At 33.0% G+C, this 21076-nt stretch overlaps 1 protein-coding gene across 1 annotated transcript; it reads left to right on the forward strand.

Moving 5' to 3' along the window:
* The first annotated feature begins 215 nt into the window (after positions 1-215).
* tmc4 (transmembrane channel-like 4) lies at positions 216-20431 on the forward strand. The gene is made up of 16 exons (XM_087287303.1): positions 216-571; positions 4722-4911; positions 5625-5767; positions 7229-7396; positions 8035-8120; positions 9820-9965; positions 10038-10185; positions 11872-12030; positions 14005-14159; positions 14446-14572; positions 16360-16457; positions 16538-16721; positions 16799-16929; positions 17049-17204; positions 19428-19506; positions 19737-20431. The coding sequence occupies exons 1-16, from the start codon at positions 529-531 to the stop codon at positions 19920-19922; spliced, it is 2199 nt and encodes a 732-aa protein (XP_087143429.1). The 5' UTR covers positions 216-528; the 3' UTR covers positions 19923-20431.
* The last annotated feature ends 645 nt before the right edge of the window (positions 20432-21076 follow it).

Raw genomic sequence — 21076 nt, forward strand, 5'->3', positions numbered from 1 at the left:
ATGTAATCTACTTGAATGTAATCTACTTTGATCCATGGAACAAAAAAGGGTTTAATGAGAACTAAACCACAGGAACAAATAACAAACAATACATTTGAACACATTTTAATATTTTCTTTAATTATTAGTCATTATTCAAACAATCTCAACTAATTTATTAAATCTGCAATCAGTTAAATCACATTTACCTTTTAAATATTCTAACTACATGAGTTTGTGTGTGTGTGTAATCAGTACCACACATGGTAACACAATCTGTCAATAAGTTGCCTTTGTGTTCGAGGTCTGACAAGACACAGTTAATGTTTCTAGCTTGTAAGGCTGGTGTTCAGCTGGCAATAAGAACAAGGAAGTGTTTCCAAAGTTTATTTCCATGAGACTCAAAGTCCACATGACAGAGTCCTGACACGCCTGTGCTCTTCTCCGTCAATGGGAATTTGCCTCTGTAACTATGCACTACTGAGTACTGCTATTTTGGTATAGTGTTGTTTGTCGTCTTCATTTTATGTGGTGTCCATCGGATTTCTGATGGAGCTAAGAGAATTCAACGATGTAGTCCATCCACCTCCAGGTAAGAATGAATGTCTATTTAAGAGCTAATGTTGTTCATATGAGCATAAGAGGACATAAATTACATTACAGGTTAGAGTTGCAAATGCTTGTCTATGTCTACACTGTTTTATAATATTATTTATAATTCTGATTATTACTTTATTTATTCATACACTTATAGCCGTATAACTGGAAAATCCTGACATTTTGGGGACTATTTGACAATTTCTAATATGTTATGAAATTATGTAATGTTCAATCCTGTCAGAGCTAATCAAATTTTGCTTATTCTTATTTAAAATGAGCTAAATTAACAGAATTTTTTAGTTTTTTGGGGACAACTTAGTTATTTTATGTTCAATCAACTTAAAATAAAAAAATCTTAAGCTAGTGTAATTGATTTTTGTTGGGACAACATAAAGGAATTGTGTGGAATCCTGCTTTTTTACTGTTTATAATATGTATCAGTATCAGAAAAAAATGCAAAAAATTGTAATAGAGATTTAAAATAGATATTATTTACACATTATATACAATACCTGACAAAAGTAATGTCGTTGGTCCCAGTTCTGAGAACAACAAATAATAACTTGACTTCTAGTTGACCATCTATAAATGTGGCAGAAGGTAAATTTTACTGATGAATCATCTGTTGAACTGCATTTCAATCACCACAAATACTGCAGCAGACCTATTGGAACCTGCATGAACCCAAGATTCTCACAGAAATCAGTCAAGTTTGGCGAAGAAAAAATCATGGTTTGGGGTTACATTTAGTATGGGGGCGTGCAAGAGATCTGCAGAGTGGATGGCAACATCAACAGTCTGAGGTGTCAAGATATTTGTGCTGCCCATTACATTACAAACCACAGGACAGGGCAAATTCTTCAGCAGGATAGCACTCCTCATACTTCAGCCTCATTATCAAAGTTCCTGAAAGCAAATAAGGTCAAGCTACTCCAGGATTGGCCAGCCCAGTCACCAGACATAAACATTATTGAGCATGTTTGGGGTGAGATGGAGGAGGCAAAATCTTGATGAACCCTGGGAGTCCTGCAAGAACGCTTCCTTGCCATCCCAGATGACTTTATTAATAAGTTATTTGAGTCATTGCAGAGATGTGTGGATGCAGTTGTCGAAGCTCATGGGAGTCACGCACAATATCAATTCTTTTGCACCATGACTTTATTCTATACTGCACATTATTTCTGTTAGGTGACAAGACTTTTGTTTAAGCAAAGTCAGACTGTACTAATTAAATAGTTCAAATCAAGGCATGATCACATTTTACTCTGGTAAAATAAGTAATCTAGAGGCCTTTGCCTTTTATATAAGCCACTTCTGATATCAAATGATTAACTAAAAGTCAAGCTATTATTTGTTGTTCCAAAAACCTGGATAGGCAACAAAACTTAAGTCAGGTAGTGTAAGTGAAATAATTTACACAAAATAACAATTAACCCAGAAAGTGCTACATTTAATAGAATCTACACTATTAGTTTTAAAGATTATTAAAGTAACTAACTTTATTTTTTTTTTTATTAATAGAGGCAAGTGACAAAAAAAGTCCTACAAAAAAGGTCCTTGCTCTTTTTTCTACTAGAGACACTACAGAAAATTATAATCAAGGTCATATGTTTCACTTGTGCTTATAGATGCAATCCAATCAGGCATTTTTATTATTCATCACAACTGCAAATACTTATTCATTGTGTGAGTTCGCTGTCTAAACTTTACAAAACTTTTCTGAGCAATTCTACACTTTATATATATATAAATTTTTTCTTTTAAACAAAATGCATGATGCAAGTAATGTTAAGAGATTAATGCCTTGTTTACAGCATCTGATTCAAACAAAAGTTTCATAAATACATGAACTGCTCTAGAGAATATTGTAATGAAACTACATTAGCCTACTTTCATCTATCTTATCTTTGCGTGTGACAGCATGTATTTACTCAATCAAATAACAGCTTTTAAATTTGGCATTGCCATGTTCTTTTGTGATTAAAAAATTTCACACTAAATAGAGCAAAGCTAACAGTGCTTAGATGCCCCATGTTTAATGTGAACTCTATTCTATTTTAAATGGACAGAGATATATAGGTCAGGGCTATGTATAGATATGTAGTGCATAGAACATTTCAGGAGCTCTCCCATTTTGTACTGTACTTGACTGTGTCTGTACAGTAAACATCATTTTAATATAGGGAAGAGCGGGTAAGGTTGCAACAGCTTTTGCATTTCCTTCAGTTTCTCAGAGACTGTTTGTTCTATATCTCCATTTTTTTGTATAACATTTTTATATATTCAAAATTTAAACCCACATGTACCAGATACCCACTCACATTGCATTAACGTTTGTACATATGATAGGCCATATGTAGAATTTAAACTTGAAAAAAGTCAAACGCTGCAACTCATCTCAAGTAATTAAAACCTATTTAAGAAAAATCTAAAACATCATATAGGACTTTATTTCATTTGTAAATAGTCTAAATGTAAATTGGGCAAATTGTTAAATACATTAAATTGGCCATGTAAGACAGGCTAGTAAAAGAAACGCAACAACCACATTTTGGTCAATTATTAGAAATATATTGTGTGTGTGTGTGTGTGCGTGCATGCATGTGTGTATGCGCGTGTGTGTGTGTGCGTGTCTGTGTGTGTGTGTGTGTGTGTGTGTGTGTGTGTGTGTGTGTGTGTGTGTGTGTGTGTGTGTGTGAGACAGCCTTCATCCTTCACTGTATTTGCTGCTGACTTTAGAACAGATATCTGCTGTTGGTTTCCACTCTCGTAGAATACTGTAAAAAATAAATAAATAAAATAAATAAAGACACTACACTACCTGGCAAACGTCTTGTCGCCTATGCAAGTTTTAGGACTAAAATAATAACTTAACTTCTAGTTGATCATTTGGTATCAGAAGTGGCTTAAATGAAAGGCAAAGGCCTCTAGATTACACTTATTTTATCAAAATAGAATATAAGCCTTGATTATTAATTATTTAATTAGGACAGAAAGGTCTGACTTTGTTGAGACAAAGGTCTTGTCATTTAACAGAAATAATATTCAGTGTAGATTAGGGGTGTCAAACTCAATTCCTGGAGGGCCGAAGCCCTGCACAGTTTAGTTCCAACCCTGCTCCAACACACTTACCTGTAGGTTTCAAACAAGCCTGAAGGACTCAATTAGTTTGATCAGGTGTGTTTAATTAGGGTTGGAACTAAACTGTGCAGAGCTGCGGCCCTTTTGGAACTGAGTTTGACACCTGTGGTGTAGAATATAAAGTCAAGATGCAGTGGGAAAAGAATTAATATTGTGAGTGACTCCCATGAGCTTGGAGGACTTCTTCCATACATCTGTGCAATGACTCAAATAACTTATTAATAAAGTCATCTGGAATGACAATGAAAGCGTTCTTGCAGGACTCCCAGAGTTCATCAAGATTCTTTGGATTCATCTTTAACGCCTCCTCCTTCATCTTACCCCATACTCTTTCAATAATGTTCATGTCTGGTGACTGGGCTGGCCAATCCTGGAGCCTTCTTTGCTTTCAGGAACTTTGATATAGAGGCTGAAGTATGTGAAGGAGCGCTATCCTGCTGAAGAATTTGCCCTCTCCTGCGGTTTGCAATGTAATGGGCTGAACATTTGTCTTGATACCTCAGGCTGTTGATGCTGCCATCCACTATGCAGATCTCTCGCACACCCCCATACTAAATGTAACCACAAATCATGATTTTTCCTTTACCAAACTTGACTGATTTCCGTGAGAATCCTGGGTCCATGTGGGTTACAGTAGGTCTTCTGCAGTAAAATCTACCTTCTGCCACTTTTCTAAATGGTCAACTAGAAGTCAAGTTATTATTTGTTGCTCTTACAAGCAAAAAAAAATAAAAAGTGTTGCTACTTGTTTAAACTACTTGAGCTGAAATAACACAATTTTTTTTGTTTTGTTTTTCGAGGACAACTTAATTGTTTTATGTTCAATCTAATTTGTATAAACAGTTTGGTTAACTTAATTGACTTGTGTTGGGACAACATGAAGGACTTGTGTGGAACCCAACATTTTTACAGTGAATAAGTCATGTTGCAACTATCCACGCTCTCCTCTGTCATACTTTGTAAAAGTGATTGCTTTCAAAAACATGTGTTTTCACCATCAGACTACCCTAGTCCCGATGTCTCCCAGCATTCCCTGAGGTTACGGACAGTTGCGGCTCCGGCTCCTGCTCAGCAGAGCAGCGGGGTTCAGTTTGACTGGGCTTCTCCTCCTCCTGAAGATGCTGAAGACTCCAGTGAAACACGTAACCTTCGCGAGCTGCCGCTGCACATGAGTCTAAAGAGAGCAGTAAGGTAGACATCCATTATCTTCTTACAGCAACCAACTTTTACATTATCAAAACTGGAATGGAAAGGGAACAGTTAGTCTATTTCTCTGTCCAACGAATTTCTGACAGAAATAATCACAGAAATTCAGTTAAGAAAGTTTTCATTTACAGTTGAAGTCAGAAATATTAGACTTCCTGTGTTGTTAGCCCACCCTATATATATTATTTACATTCTGTTTAATGGAAAGGAGATTTTTGTCAACACATTTATAAACATGACCGTTTTAATAACTCATTTCTAATAACTGATTTATTTTGTCTTTGCCATGATAACAATCAATAATATTTACTAGATATTCTTCAGGATGCTACTATTCAGCTTAAAGTGACATTTAAAGGCTTAACTAGGTTAATTAGGGAAGTTGTTGTATAAAGATGGTTTGTTCTGTAGACAATTGGAAAAATATATAGCTTAAGGGGCTAATAATATTGACCCTAAAATAGTTTAAGAAAAATAAAAAACTGCTTTTATTCTATCCGAAATAAAACAAATAAGACTTTCTTCAGAAGAAAAAAATATTAAGGAAATACTGTGAAAAATTCCTTGCTCTGTTAAACATGATTTAGGAAATATTTGAAAATCGGGAAATCACAGGAGGGCTAATCATTTTAACCTCAACTGTAGTTATACAGTTACTATATAAACTATCATGGGTTGTTTCTGTTTCTGTCTTCCAGGCAGGTGCAGCAGATGAGAGTTCCAGTTGTGTCCAGCTCTTGGAATATTAAACATTCGCAGACATTTCGGCGTTTCTGTGAGGTGGCCAAAAATATTCTCAGCTATTTTGTTTTGTGGAAGAGGGGGATCCAAAGAATAGGAGGTGAAATTTTGTTCATTCATTCATTCATTCATATATTCATTCATTTATTCAATAATTTTCCTAGGCTTAGTCTCTATTTCAGAGGTCGCCACAGCAGAATGAACAGCCAACTATTCCAGCATTTGTTTTATGCAGTGGATGCCCTTCAAGCTGTAACCCAGTTCTGGGAAACCTTTTTTGTATTTTTATATACACAACTGAAGACACAATTATTAGCACTTCTGTGACATTTGTATTCCTTTTCAAATATTTGCAGCGATGTTTAACAGAGCAAGGAAATTATTCATATTAATTCCTACTATATTATATTATAAACCTATATATTTTCTTATGGAGTAAGTCTTCTTTATTTTTGTTTGGCTGGAATTTATTAAAATAAATTTTAATTAAGTTTTCAAAGACTTTGAGCTGAATACCGTCGTCTTATAACAATAAAACACTGTAATGTACTGGTATTCTGGCATTGACAAATTAAATTAGCTATTAAACATTAATTAACTATATTCATACTTTCATTTATTTTATTTTCGGCTTAGTCCCTTTATTAATCTGGGGTTGCCACAGCGGAATAAACCACAAACTTATATTAAATGTTTTACGTAACGGATGCCCTTACAGCTGCAACCATCACTGGAAAACATCCACACACACTCATACACACATTTATAAACACAATAGTTTTAATAACTCATTTCTAATAACTGATTTATTTTAACCTTGCCATGATGAATAATATTTGACTAGATATTTTTCAAGACACTTCTATAAAGCTTAAAGTGACATTTAAAGGCATCACTAGGTTAATTAGGTTAACTAGGTAGGTTAGGGTAATTAGTTTATTGTATAATGATGGTTTGTTCTGTTGACTATGGATAAAAATTATAGCTTAAAGGGGCTAATAATTTTCACCATAAAAAAGGTGTTTAGAAAATAAAAAAACTGCTTTTATTCTTGCCAAAATAAAACAAATAAGACTTTCTCCAGAAGAAAAAATATTATCAGACATACTGTGAAAATGTTCTTGCTCTGTTAAACATCATGTGGGAAATATTAAAAAAAAAAGAATCAAACGTAAGCTAATAATTCTGACTTTGACCTATATGTTTTGTAAAATACAGCAATTTAAATATAGAACATTTTAATTAAAGACAATCAATAAATTGTGAATAATTTACTGCCTTTGTCTGAATGTAAACAATAAAAATGAACTGTAACCCGAGTTTGAGTTTTTCAAAACATGATAAAATCTATTACATATCATTTTTATGACCCAGCACTGTATAAACTATGCACAAAGATATAAAAGTGTTTAATTAAAAACATATGCTGTTCTCATTTAGTACACTGCTCGTCTAGTAAAAGAAGCTCTGGAACATGATAAAATGAAGTTAATAGCAACAATCAAACTAAATGTATTCTCATTTCCCCTTCATTTCCCCTTCCCACTTGTTTTGCTCATAGGTCACTTTGGTGGAGGAGTCCAGTCCTACTTTCTATTCCTGAGATTTCTGGTGATTCTCAACTTTCTGTCCTCTTTGTTAATCGCAGCGTTTGTGCTCATTCCCAGCATTGTGTTTCGCTCCTTGAACTTCAACTCCACCTCCAACATCACTATAGTCAACACAACAGGTAGGAACACAGTCTCCCTCCCACACACAAATGCAAAGACTGTCACACGTCAGTGCCTCTAATGGGAAGATTCTTGCCGTTTACCGGATACCACAATCCTCTTTGTTTGGCCTGAGATCATTTTGAGTATTCATGAAACCAGCATAACCAGTCTGGCAACATCCATCTATTTATACTTTACAAAGTCTTTCAAATAAATAAAAAAAACAACAGCACTTATGGCATGTTTTGTTCTGAAGCATCGGTTGATCTGGTTAATAATTCATTTCAGTAACTAATCATTAAAAGATAAATCACTTTACAAAGAATTTGACTATTGTGGTTAACAGATTAAATTAGATCATTTCTTCCTTGTTCTAGTAAGTTTTCATTATGTTGAGCAAAATTGATTCTTGCAGTTTGTGATAGTTTGCTGTGCAATTTTACTAATCTTGCTTTCTTTTTTCTTAATTATATTAGTTTAAGCGGTTAAACACAATAAGGAATAACACTCTTTGTTGAAATGCTACTTTCATTTAAACATTTAACACAGTATTCATTTGAAAAAACACTCTTTGGATTTCTGTCTTCATTAAATTGGTGTGAATTCACTGTATAGGAACTTTTAAATCACATTTGGATTATTCTGATTGCCACAGGTTTAGAGACCTGCATGCAGTATGATCCAAAACCTGATGCTCTTATGGTGTTCTTCAACTACTTTCTGGACCTGGTTTCAGGCACGGTATGGACAGATTTATAGATATTTTTCAGTACACAATAAAGATTCAGAAATACTGAAATTTATAAAAATACAATCATATTGAGAACTATCACGATTTAAAATATTTTTTATATATACAACATATCAATAACTGTTTTAAATAAAGTATAATTTATTCCTTGGGTGGCAAATCAGATTTTTGGTAATAATATTTATATATCCATTTTATCCATTCCTCTGTGAATATAGCTATTATATTTTGGTACATTTGAACTAAAAATATTTAATAAACAAATATATTTATTAACTTAATATGTTAGTCACCAAACATCTGTAGAAATAAAAAGATAATACACTTAAGTTAATGCAAAATGTTGGGAAAAAAACTACAAACTTTCAACAAATTTTATTTTAAAAATTTGTTTCTCTTAAATTTTGCTCTTTTTTTTTCTTTTTTAAAATAATTTTCCCTAACATTAATTTGGGTGTACTAATTGTCGACTGTTATCACAAGTTATTTTTTTAGATTAGTTCCAGATGTGGCTTTAGTACTGACTAATCTAATGTATATGCACAAATATAATATTGGATAGTTTCCTATTAAAATATGAATTTAAACGTAATTTGAATCTAACAACTGAGCTACCATGTCGCCTTAATATACAGTTAAAGTCAGAATTATTAGCTCCTTGATTATTATTTTTTTTATATTTCCCAAATGCTCTAACAGAGCAAGGAATTTTTCACAGTATGTCTGTGTCTGAAAATATTTTTTCTTCTGGGGAAAGTCTTATTTGTTTTATTTCGGCTAGAATAAAAGCAGTTTTTAATTTTAAGGTCAAAATTATTAGCCCCTTAAAGCTACATATATTTTTGATGGTCTACAGAACAAACCATCGTTATACAATAACTTTCCTAATTACCCTAATCTGCCTAGTTAACCTAATTAAATTAATTAACCTTTAAATGTCACTTTAAGCTGTATAGAAATGTCTTGAAGAATATCAAGTCAAATATTATTTATGTCATTATGGCAAAGATAAAATAAATCAGTTAATATAAATGAGTTATTAAAACTATTATGTTTAGAAATCTGCTCTCTGTTAAACAGAAATTGGGGAAAAAAATAAACAGGGGGCTAATAAATCTGACTTCAACTATATATAATGTATACTATTAAAAAGTCCATTATACTCACCAACATGAAATGTATCTAAATTCAAAATGAATGTTTTATGTTGAAATTTTTTTAAATGAAGTGTCATTTATTCCTGGGATGGCAAAAATTATGGGTGAGAATTTTGAAATTGCCTGATGAAACAGTTGTTATAATACTGTATATTTCTAACTATGTCAGTCTGTACAACTTAACTTAACTTAACTTAACTTAACTTAACTTTAAATGCAAAAATATAACTGATCCCAGTCTTTAAATGGTAATGTAAGTGAACTGTATTAAATATGTAGCATTGTTAGCATTTTAGATGCCAGCTTTTACAATTGCTCAACAGCTCTTACAATTTTACAATTATACAACCTTTTCATTTAAACTTAAATGTAAATCAAAATAAAATAAAATGCACAATGTTTTTTTTTTTTGCAAAATGTATGCTACAGAAACTACTGTTCCAAGTTTATTTATTCTGACATGTGAGCTGTTTCTTTGTCGGTGAATTATTGCATAATGATCATTACTCATCAATGTCATCTCCTCCATCAGGGTTTTATGGAATATTCCTATCTTTTTTATGGCTATTATAATAATACAATGATTGAAAGCGATGGCTTCTCTTACAACATCCCTCTGGCCTACCTGTTGACAGCAGCTTTCTACTTCCTCTTCTGCTTCTTTTGTATAACTATTAGGTGAGTCAGCTTTTGTCAGAGTTGTTAGAACATTGCTGTAGAATTAAGCTGACGTCTCCGTCTGTCCAACAGAATGGGTGGCACGGCTCGTGTTGTTGTAGAGACGGGTGCAGGAGCAGCCGGGGGTTACTGTATGCTGGTGTTTACAGGATGGGATCACGGTCTTCAAGGAGACCGCGCTGTAAAGCTTAAACAAAACAACGTTCGCTACAGGTTACAGGTCTGTACATGGGAAACCAAAACTAGAAATTAAATGCCCTGAGGTATTTTTTGATGGAATATGGATTGGATGTGCATAACATTCAACTATCTAATATTTTACCAAATGGATAAAACAAAACTTTACAAAATGACAATCTTCAAAGGTGATTTTTGCTATATGATAAGTCTGCTGAGAGGGCCGGTTCTTTTTTTTTTTAAAAATGTGGACGTTTTTGCAGTTACTCACCTCATTTTCTATTTAACTACGATGTTTAAATATATCATTTTTGTGACTTTTTCAGCAAGTTTTTGCTGGATTAGCATAACCACACTTTTTGATGTACCAAAAACATTTCCTAAAGATTTAGATTAAAGAAATATGAAAAAGTAAATAATTATTTAATTCAATTTATCTTTAAATGCAAATTTATCACATTATATATTATTAGAAAAAAGCTATCTATTAAAGTTAATCTATTAAAACTGAAGCTTCTTGTCATTTATTAGGCAGGTGAAAAACTGGGGTGTGTATCCCAAACAACGACATAACTCACGGCTGAACTATCATATTATGATGCATCGATGGGAAAAGAACGATGGGAAAATCGATGGGAAAATAATAATAATTATTATTATTATTATTGTAATGATTTTTCTAGCCTCTCAGTACATTTGAAAATTCATAGATAACAACAATATTCTGATTAGTATTAAAATTACCTTTAATATGCTTTAAAATTACCTTTTACTTCACACCTTTTTATTGGTAATTTTTTCTTTCAAGAACGAGATGTTCATGATTTAGAGTTAAAGTTACGTGCAATATGCTTTTTCTATTTAACAACAATACAGTAGGTAGTGAAAGATGACTTAAAGCATAGGTCTCAAACTCGATCCCTGGAGGGCCACAGCTCTGCAGATTTTAGCTCCAACCACCTCCAACTCACACCTGCTTAATAGTCTCTAGTTGTCTTGAACACCTTGATTAGTTGAATTAGCTGAGTTCGATTAGGGCTGGAGCAAAACTGTGCAGAGTTGCAGCCCTCCAGGAATCCAGTTTGAGACCAGTGACTTAAAGCCTTCTTCAATGAGTTACTTTCACTATTTATGATGGCATTGCAGTAAAAAAAAAAGTTTTTCCCGCCTGATTATGAGCCTGAATATTTATTTTAACAACATTAACTTTTATTTGACATATAATAGAAGAGATTCATTGAACTCAACAAATAAAGCTGTGTGGTTGCTGTGTAAATTATACATTTTTCTGATTTACTTCAAGTTTTTATATTGTCCAAGATGTAGCCAAGAATAGATAGATTTAGCCAAAACTAACCAATGGTTTTTGTGCTAGTACTTAATTCTGGTGCACACCAGTTGCTTACATTTCATCCTGCCAGACAAACATATCTGATATTTTGTACAGATTATACAAAATATTTTGCAAGCATTTGATGATTTTGGTATGAAAAAAATGTTGGATTATACAGCAGACGTGCAACTGATTTCCACCATGTAATTAATAAACCATCTGTACCTATGTTTTTATATTATTGCCGATATGCTGATAGCTTTTATTTAAACTAATATCGGCAGCCGATTTATATCAGTGCATTCTTAGAAAATACAGTGACTCATTGCACAGTTTCTTTTTGTAAAATTTTTTGTCTGTCATTATTTTGATTATTTCTGTGTTTCTGTTCCTCAGGTGGATTTAGAAGAGGAGAGGCTTAAAAAGAAGGCTGCCTCGCTGACTTTGGGCCAAACAGTCTCTCTCTATGCTCTTCGAATTTTCCTTAATCTAATAGTCTTAACACTCATCGTTGCTACCTTCTTTGGCATTGCTAAGGCAACACAGTTCAGCCAGGTCAGTTTTATATGTAAAAATACTAAGGGCTCCATATAAGCAATAAAGGTGCAAAGTCTAAAGGTCATAGCCCATTTGCTATTTACATGGCGGACTTCGTAAGTTAGAAAAACTGAACACTTCACAAGTGAGAAAATAGTTAAACAGACCATCTGTGTAAGAATAAAGAATGTGCCTCATTTATTTGGCCTCTTTACTTTCTCTTTAGTTTAGTTTTGTATTTACTTTACTCCTTTAGTTTCATGGAGTAAGGAAACGGTGTTGTACTCTCTCCATTGAAGTAATTAGCCTACATATTCATTTCTGTTTGTTAAGCACTAAGATTTGTTTCAAAACTATCTTTAAATTCAGTTCTAATTTCCAGCAAATGGATAAATGAACAATAATCCGCTTGTTAAGTGTGACGTCAGGCGGAGCGGCTTCTGGGTCCAAGCGCTCTATTCAACTGAATGGGGAGATTCATGAAATGGTAATAATAAACGTTTACAAAGCGATTTAATACTTTCGAAAGTCACGATCGCAGTATATATGTCCATGCCTAATATCCGATGGAAAAAAGTGATTCATTGTTTTTTAAATTGTTAAAATTTTGGTATTTGTTATGCAGCAAGCCCAGAGATTGTTGTGTACACTATGACTTTATGTAAAATTAACTATAATGTGTGATAGAAATAAAACGCAATCATAAACGAATGATTTCTTCACTCAAATGAATGGCTCCTTGGACCCGAAAACTGAGTTACAGTATATCCAAACACACGTCCTATTCTTATGCCCCATATAGGGATGCATACGTCTCCAAAACCTGAAAGATGGACAAATAAACTTGTTTTAAAACTTGTCTTTAATAAAACAAATATAAATATGCATAAAATAAATAATACTGCTAATGATAATCACATTAAACAAAACTTGATCAACTGAGATGAAGAAGGCATGGAGGCAGTGGTTTTTATATTAATGTAGAAATTAATCATTTTAAAAACATTTTAATCTTTTTTTTTCATATGTAAAGATATTTGTGTACTGCTCTACATCCTGTGTGTATCAAGCAATATGTAAGCATTTGGACCTGCATAGGTGCATAACTAATGGGCTCTGCGCTGGATTTTAGACTCGCTTTCCAAACAACTTGGCACAAAGCATGAAAATTACTGTTGCGCTGGTCAAAAAATAGCAACCAATCATGTCTTGCACCTTAATGTGCCGGGTGTATGATAGGGCCACAAGAAATAGAAAGTCTGACAGCTTATAAAATCCCATAATTGCCAGTAATTGATGCTAATTCCTGATTCACAGTAGGGTAAAAAGGCAAAAAGTATATATTAGTATTATTTATTTATTTATTTTTTCTGAATTTCTGAAAATTATATAAACTAAATATCTTGTTATTTTGTTTTTCAGAGAATCTTAAGCAGTGTTCATATTAAAGGCTATGAAAACAAATATAGCGACAGTAACCATCTAGACTGTGCTAGACATTATCTGCACAAATGGTTAAAATTAAATGACTTACTAATATTGTAAAAACAAAAATTCATGCTTTAAAAAATTGACATGAAATTAACCAAACTGTTTTAACAATCACTTTACAATACGTTAGTTTTACAGTTGTTGCTATCAAAAAGTGACAACACTTTACTATACGACACACGAAGTTAATATTAGTTAATGCATTTACTAACATGAACAAACAATGAAGGACACATTTATTACTATATTATTTCATGTAAGTGCCAATCTGTCAGCAGAACATGTATTTAAAGTATGTTTACTTTATCTTATGAGCTATTTTAAAGCCCCAGTGTAAAGCATGACTCACAACAAATTATATTATGCACTTTGCCTCCAGCAGCTCAAATGCACATTTATCAAACTTTTGTCAGTTCACTAATACTCTAATGACTGCTAGTTGGCATGTAGTAATAAGCAGAAATAATTAATTGTTGCTAATCTCTCTTTTTGACTCCTAAGTCTATGAAAACAACAGGATTTACGGGGCTACTGCTGCAGTACTTACCCTCCATGGTCATAACAGCAAGCAATTTTGTGGTGCCTTTACTCTGTGACAAGATTGCATTACTGGAAAAGTATTCCCCCAGTACCACGGTCATCCTAGCCTTGCTCAGGTTTGATCAACACTTGCATCCGCACTGAATGAAGATATCAAAGAGAACAAACAACAGAAATATAATAAGCACTTCTTGTTTAACCTTGGTTAGAGCCCTCGATGAGAGCTCTTTGCAGACCTTCATTAAATAGCTTACAAAAAGATGATTTTAAATGAAACCCTGTCATATTCTCTTAACACTCACGCATTGTTCATCCATCCACAGCTCTCTTTGATTTGGTCTTTGTTGTAATTCTCTTTTCTGCTCTTGCAATGCTGCTTATTCTCTCTGTTGTTCGTTGTAGGGCAGTGTTCTTGCGTTTGGTCAGTTTGGGTGTTTTGCTGTACACACTATGGGAGCAGATAACCTGTAAAGGAGAGATTGGCAGTGATGACTGTAAACTCTGCGGTTATTATTATAACCAATACAAGGTAAACGAAAAGTGCACTTATTCATTAATTGTTCAGATCAGATACGCTACCACTAGTTAGCAAAAAAGGCATTGTATAAAAATGGTTTGTTCTTCAGACAATCAAAAAAAATTATACTTAAAAGTGTTAATAATACTGACTTTAAAATGGTGTTAAAAATATTAAAAACTAATTTTGTTATTGCCAAAATAAAACAAATAAGAAGAAAAAATATTATAGGAAATACTGTGAAAATGTCCTTGCTCTGTTAAACGACATTTGGGACATATTTGAAAAAAAAAATTCATAGCAGGGCTAATAATTTTGACTTCATATATTATATTGTAATAAATATTTATATATTATAGTAAATGTCAATGAAGTTACCATATAGTCCATATAAAGGATTACATTGTTTGAATTTTAATGCTGACTAATGTATATTTGTTTAAACAAAGATGTAATAAAAACTTAAATTGTGCAATTTTTCTATATAGATATGTTGTTATTGTTTTAATATATTTAATATATGTACTTAACCCTATATATTGTTATGTCTTTTGGCCCTTAGTGTCTAGTGATCTTATGCTGATGTTAGGGCTCAATACACATATTTTATTTTTAGTGATGAAAACATAATATTCTATGCAAAGCAAAATTCAAAAGAACAGCATTTTTTTTATCAATTTAAAGCATTTTTGCTGAGTAGGTTGGGTTAGGTTACTTTATTTATACCCAAAGGTAGATTTGGTCAAACATGTGCTGGATAAGTTGGTGGTTCATTCCACTGTGGTGACCCCTAATTAATAAAGGAACTAAGCCGAAAAGAAAATAAATGAATGAGTTCTACAGCTTGATACTAGAACCCTGCAACCAGAAGAAAGGAGCAGAACCTCTGAGTGTAGGGGATGAGCAGTGTCACTTATCATTGAACTTATAATTCTCTTTTTCCTGATGTACACAGCCTTCAGATTGGCTAGTGACACCCTAGTCAGCTTACTGGACCACTTAACTATTTGATTTAGTTTGTTTTTACTCTTAACAGAAAGGTTCCCAAACCATGACACCAAACTAAAAGACAAAACAGATTCAAGGAAAGCATAGTAAAATAAAATCATCATGTGTTTATCAATATGGAAATGATTTAACTTTCTCAAAAAGAATAGTCGGGAGAGAGAAACTGGAGAGTTTAGAGTCAATAATTGTGCTAAAGTATTTGTATGATTGCACACTTGCGACAGTCTGATTTTTAATAGAACCGTTCACCTGTGTGTGAGCAGCCTTCCTAAAATCAATTATCATATTTTTTATCTTTAATACATTTAACTGAAGATATAACTCCTCACACCATCTGACAAAATCGGTTAGTACTGGATAATGACCTGTCTCATTATCATAAAGTTGGCTGACAATGACAGTGTCATCTGCATACTTGATATGGTTCTATTTTTCCAACTACTCTGGCACATATTTGTGTAAAGGATGTTGAGGAGCAGTTCAGAAGCAAGTTTTATCAGAGAAGCATCCATTCACCTTTAACACTGCGTTCGATTAGTTAAAAAGTTAAGAATCCAGCCCACCAGGTTATCATTAAGGTCAAAGAGTCTACTAATTAAAATGTGAGATTGAGTTGTGTTAAAAGCAGAGTAGAGAAATTCAATTCTTAAACTGAGAAATGAAGAACTTCACACTTTTGAATAGTTTAAGTTTTAGGATTGATATCTTAGTGGTTATTGCCCAGAGTCTCACATTTTTGCAATTTTAGAAATGATTTTAGGTTTAATCCTTCTTTCAATCCTTCTGTTTAGTGCTGGGAGACGCGAGTTGGCCAGGAAATGTATAAATTAACTCTATTTGACTTCCTGATTACCGTTGCTACACTGATCCTGGTAGAGTTTCCACGCAGGTATGTTTCTTTCTTTTGTGTGTGTTGGTTCATACAAGTATTTAGTTAAATATCTAAGTCTGTTACTTTTATATGTTCAGGATCGTGGTGGATCATTGCTCATGCAAACTGAGCCAGCTGGTGGGACGGCAAGAGTTTCTGGTTGCCCCGAATGTTCTTGCTCTCGTTTACAGTCAAACGGTGGTTTGGACTGGAGCTCTTTTCTGTCCATTGCTGCCATTTATCAACACCCTCAAATTCGTCATCTTTTATTATTGCAAAAAGGTACCATGAGCACATCCTTCTCAGATGCACATATAAGTTTTTCAGTCATCTGCAGTCATTTTTTTTGCTTGTGTCAGATTACTCTCTTCCAAAACTGTCAACCGGCAACAAGAAACTTCAGATCCACCACCTCCAACTTCTTCTTTCTGTTGGTTCTGCTCTTTGGATGGATGTTGGCCAGTGTGGTTCTGCTTTACAGTGTTGCTAAGTGAGTGATTCTCCTCCATAAATGTTGGGAAATATTTCCATCTTCTATGACATCACTGTACAACCTCAACTTTTGATTCTTCCTACTGTATGTCAAGATTTATGATGAGTCTGTTTTAGGATCCATCCATCATATGGCTGCGGCCCTTTCCGTCTTGACCCAACTATGTGGGATGCTGTACCACAAGCTGTTAACATGCTAAGCACCACTAGTAGAGCTTTCCTGTTTTACATCGGCTCCCAGAAATGCTCTATTCCACTCTTCATCTTCTCTTGGTTTGTATAAACAGCCCTGCTACATACACTGCTGGTCAAAAGTTTGGGGTCAGTAGGATTTTTAAATGTTTTAAAATAAGCTTATCCTGCTCACCAAGGCTGCATATATATATCATCAAAAATACAGTACAAATTGTACAATTGTGAAATTTCATTGCACTATAAAATAACTGTTCAAAAGTAGATTATAATTTAGTTTATTAATGTATTCCAGTGATTTTAATCATGAATTTTCAGCTTCATTAATCCAGTATTCAGAGTCACATGATCCTTCAAAAATATGTATTATTATTATTATTATTATTATTATTATTATTATTATTATTAATAGTAATAGTAATTAAAGAAATAATGTAATCATTTAATTTGAAACTACAAACAATAATAAAGCAATTATATGAAATTGTAATATATATTTAACAATTTAACAATTTTTTACATTTAATACATTCACCTCTGTGAATGTTGTTGGTTATTGTTCTTGGTGAATATTATTGATAAAGTAATTTAAAAAAAAAACATTTAAAAATAACTTATTGCTCCTAAACTTTTGACCAGTGCTGTGTGGTTTCATGTAAAACTTTATACACACTATCAGTTTTCTACTGCTTTAAATCTTGAACATTTTAGGACTTTTCACCCTGCACTTAACCCCAGGATGTACTGCCATTGTAAACATCACATTTACCTCTAAGTAAAGGAACATTTCACACTTACAATTTAGAAGCGCTGCTTTTACATGAAACCCTGCAGTGGAGCAGCAGAGTTAGTGCCTCTTTTACACTGTTAACCTCACATGGCAGTGCCAGAGCACAGATCGACTGGCCATTGTTTTACTTTATCCAATCTCTATGCTCTGAAATTGCAAACAAACTACATTGCACTAATTTTATATATAAATAAATGGTAACACTTCACAATAATAGTACATGAATAATGATGTGTTCATAGGTAAATTAACATTATTATGAATTAATGATGAGTTAATGTATGCGCTAATCATGAACTAACTTTAAATACAACATGAATCAGAATTTGAATAACAGCTACCTTAATTACTTGTTATTGCATGTTGTTAATAATGTAAAAAAAATTACATTTAAGTTTAAAGTAAATGTTACCAACATGATTTGTGAGCTGTTAATGTATAAGCATGTCATGACTTTACTTGAAGGGGCACATCACCATTAACTCATACTTAACTATGAGTTTGAACTGTTGATGTCGATGCTGACAGAACACTTTTCTGTTGTTGTTCAGTGTAAACACATTAGACGGATCTGCATAAGGAGTTCATGAGTAGTTAAGAATGGGTTATAGATGATGTGCCCCTCCAAGTAAAATCATGATATAATTATACATTAACATGTGAGTTCAGGATGGTTAAATTAAGCATAAACAAATGTGGTAATTAATACATTAGTTTACAAACAACCATATAGTAACAAGTAAATAAGATGGCCACTATTCACACACAAACTCATGTGACTCATGTTGTAGTTAAAGTTAGTTCATGATTAGCACATGCATTAACTCTTCATTAGTTCAAAATAAAGTAAAGCTTAGTTTAAATATGAGCTCATCGTTATTCATGTACTGTTATTGTAAAGCATTACCAAATAAACTTAAATTAACATTAACAAAGGACAGAGATGCCAAATACTCCCAGGCATAATATATAAAGTGTACAACAGCCCTTATTTATTGATTTAATTATTTGTTTCAGGTTTATTTGACAGGGACGATGCACAATATTAATACAAAAAAAATTTACAATATGGCAGATTTACCAAAAGGCTATTTTTTTATCTGCAGTCTCTGGACTGGTGTTAGAATAATCACCCTAAAAAGATCAAATTAATTAATATACAACTATTTATATAACTATTTACACTGAACTGAACTAAACTGAACTTCACTTCTGAAAACTCTACTGACAGTTTCAATCTACTAGAACTTCTAGGTTAAGCTGCTTTGACACAATCTACATTGTAAAAGCGCTATAGAAATAAGATAACCGAATGAACCGAATTGAATTAATATATACAAACATCAAAAACTTTTGAAAACTTACTACAATTTTTTTATTTATACTGATTATTAATTGAGGACTGCTCATGAGATAATTGATCCTGTGATAAAAACATTTATGTATACCCCTCTAATGTATGTGGAATGCCGGACAAGGACTGATTTTGCATGTATGTGATTTTTAATATACAGCATCCTTCTGTGCTATGTGAGCGCATTAACGTCAGTCCATGGGAAAAGTGTAGCGCTGCTGAAATCTCAGTGTGCACTGGTAAGTACTTGGATATATGTCATCCAAATGTGCAGATATTTAAGTAAAATTTGTGTAACTACCTAATTTATTGATAATATGCTAAATGTCCTTTGAATACATTTCAGCACAAAAAAACAGAACATAGACAAAATAAAATTATGTAATATTTACAGTAAGAAGTTTGAACGCTTACCTGAACAAAGACTTTCTTGCTTCCAATTTGATTTGTCTTTATCCGTGTGTAACAGGAACAGCGTGATAAGCAATTCCTGATCAGACAAATTGAGGAGCTGAATGCCACAATGCAGAAAGCAGAACATGAACCCAAGCTGCTAAATACAGAGAACGAGCCTTTTCAACACACAGCAGCTACACAGTGGAATCAACACAACAATTACGCTTTTGACCCCGATGAAGATCCAAGGCCGTATTAAGGCTTTAGTGCTGTGTATCGCACCAAGTCTAGTGTCTAAGTCAGATTTTTGCTTTTAATAAACGAGTGAGCGTATTTGATCAAAAGAGACAGAAAGGGGATTACAAATAGTGTTGAATAAATGCTAATCAAAGAAAATAAAAATAAGACCAAGGATTGGAGTAATGATGCTCAATACATTGGCATCACAGGAGTAAATTGATTCTAAAATAGACAATTTACTGTTTTACTGTGTATTTGATCAACTTAATGCGGTCTTGGTGAGCATAAGAATTTGTGCGTCATTCTCTTTGACTTCAACCCTCTCTGTGGTAGTGTATATATGTTTATATTTATCCAATATTATGCCTGTTTATTTGCACGTTTACTCATTTCATAATTTGCTTGTATTACTTTGAACATTTTGTCAAAGTGAACAAGTTTCAGTGATGTATATTAATGCACTTTATTTACAGCAGCAGGCCATATACGCTGTGCCTCCTTAAAAATAAAATCATGATTATTTATAAACTCAAGCCTTTTCAATGAGTTGGATGTGTTTCATTTATTTTCAAACCAAAAAGACTAAAAAATATATTTATTTTAGGCCCGTAGCCAGGCGACTCAAAAGACCCACCCCTCACTGACAAAGTCCAGAATTTGGCCTTTACATGTGCTCGTTTGTCCCAGTTTTGTCTGCTGTGCCATCATAAATTGTGAAAATACTTATAGAAGGCTTTAATAAAAATTAAACTTTTAATTTTTCATGTGGCCAAATTATGACTGTGGAAAGTTGACTGACATGGTCAGTTTTATTGACCTATAGGCTACACTTTTAGTTTAAAGTTTTACCAGATTCCTAATTTTTTTATATTTTATCCTAAATGATAGATGATAATTCAATTGTTTTCAAAAATAAGTCTTATATTCATATTTGTTTATAATTATAATTTGTTTAAAATGCTAATCTTATGACAAATCTAAAATTGTTATGATTTACAGTTTAAATGTAAATTTGTAAATTAATACCTCGTGATAAAAGAGTATGGTAAGCACTTTGACAAAATATTTTTAGTACATCAAAAAGTGTGGTTATGATCACTATCCAGCAGGCTGATCCAGCAAAAAGTAATGCTTAAAATGAGTAAATGCAGTATTTTAATCTCATGAAGTGAA

Source organism: Danio rerio, chromosome 16 (assembly GCF_052040795.2).
Source record: "Danio rerio strain M-AB ecotype USA chromosome 16, GRCz13ab, whole genome shotgun sequence".
Lineage (NCBI taxonomy): Eukaryota > Metazoa > Chordata > Actinopteri > Cypriniformes > Danionidae > Danio > Danio rerio.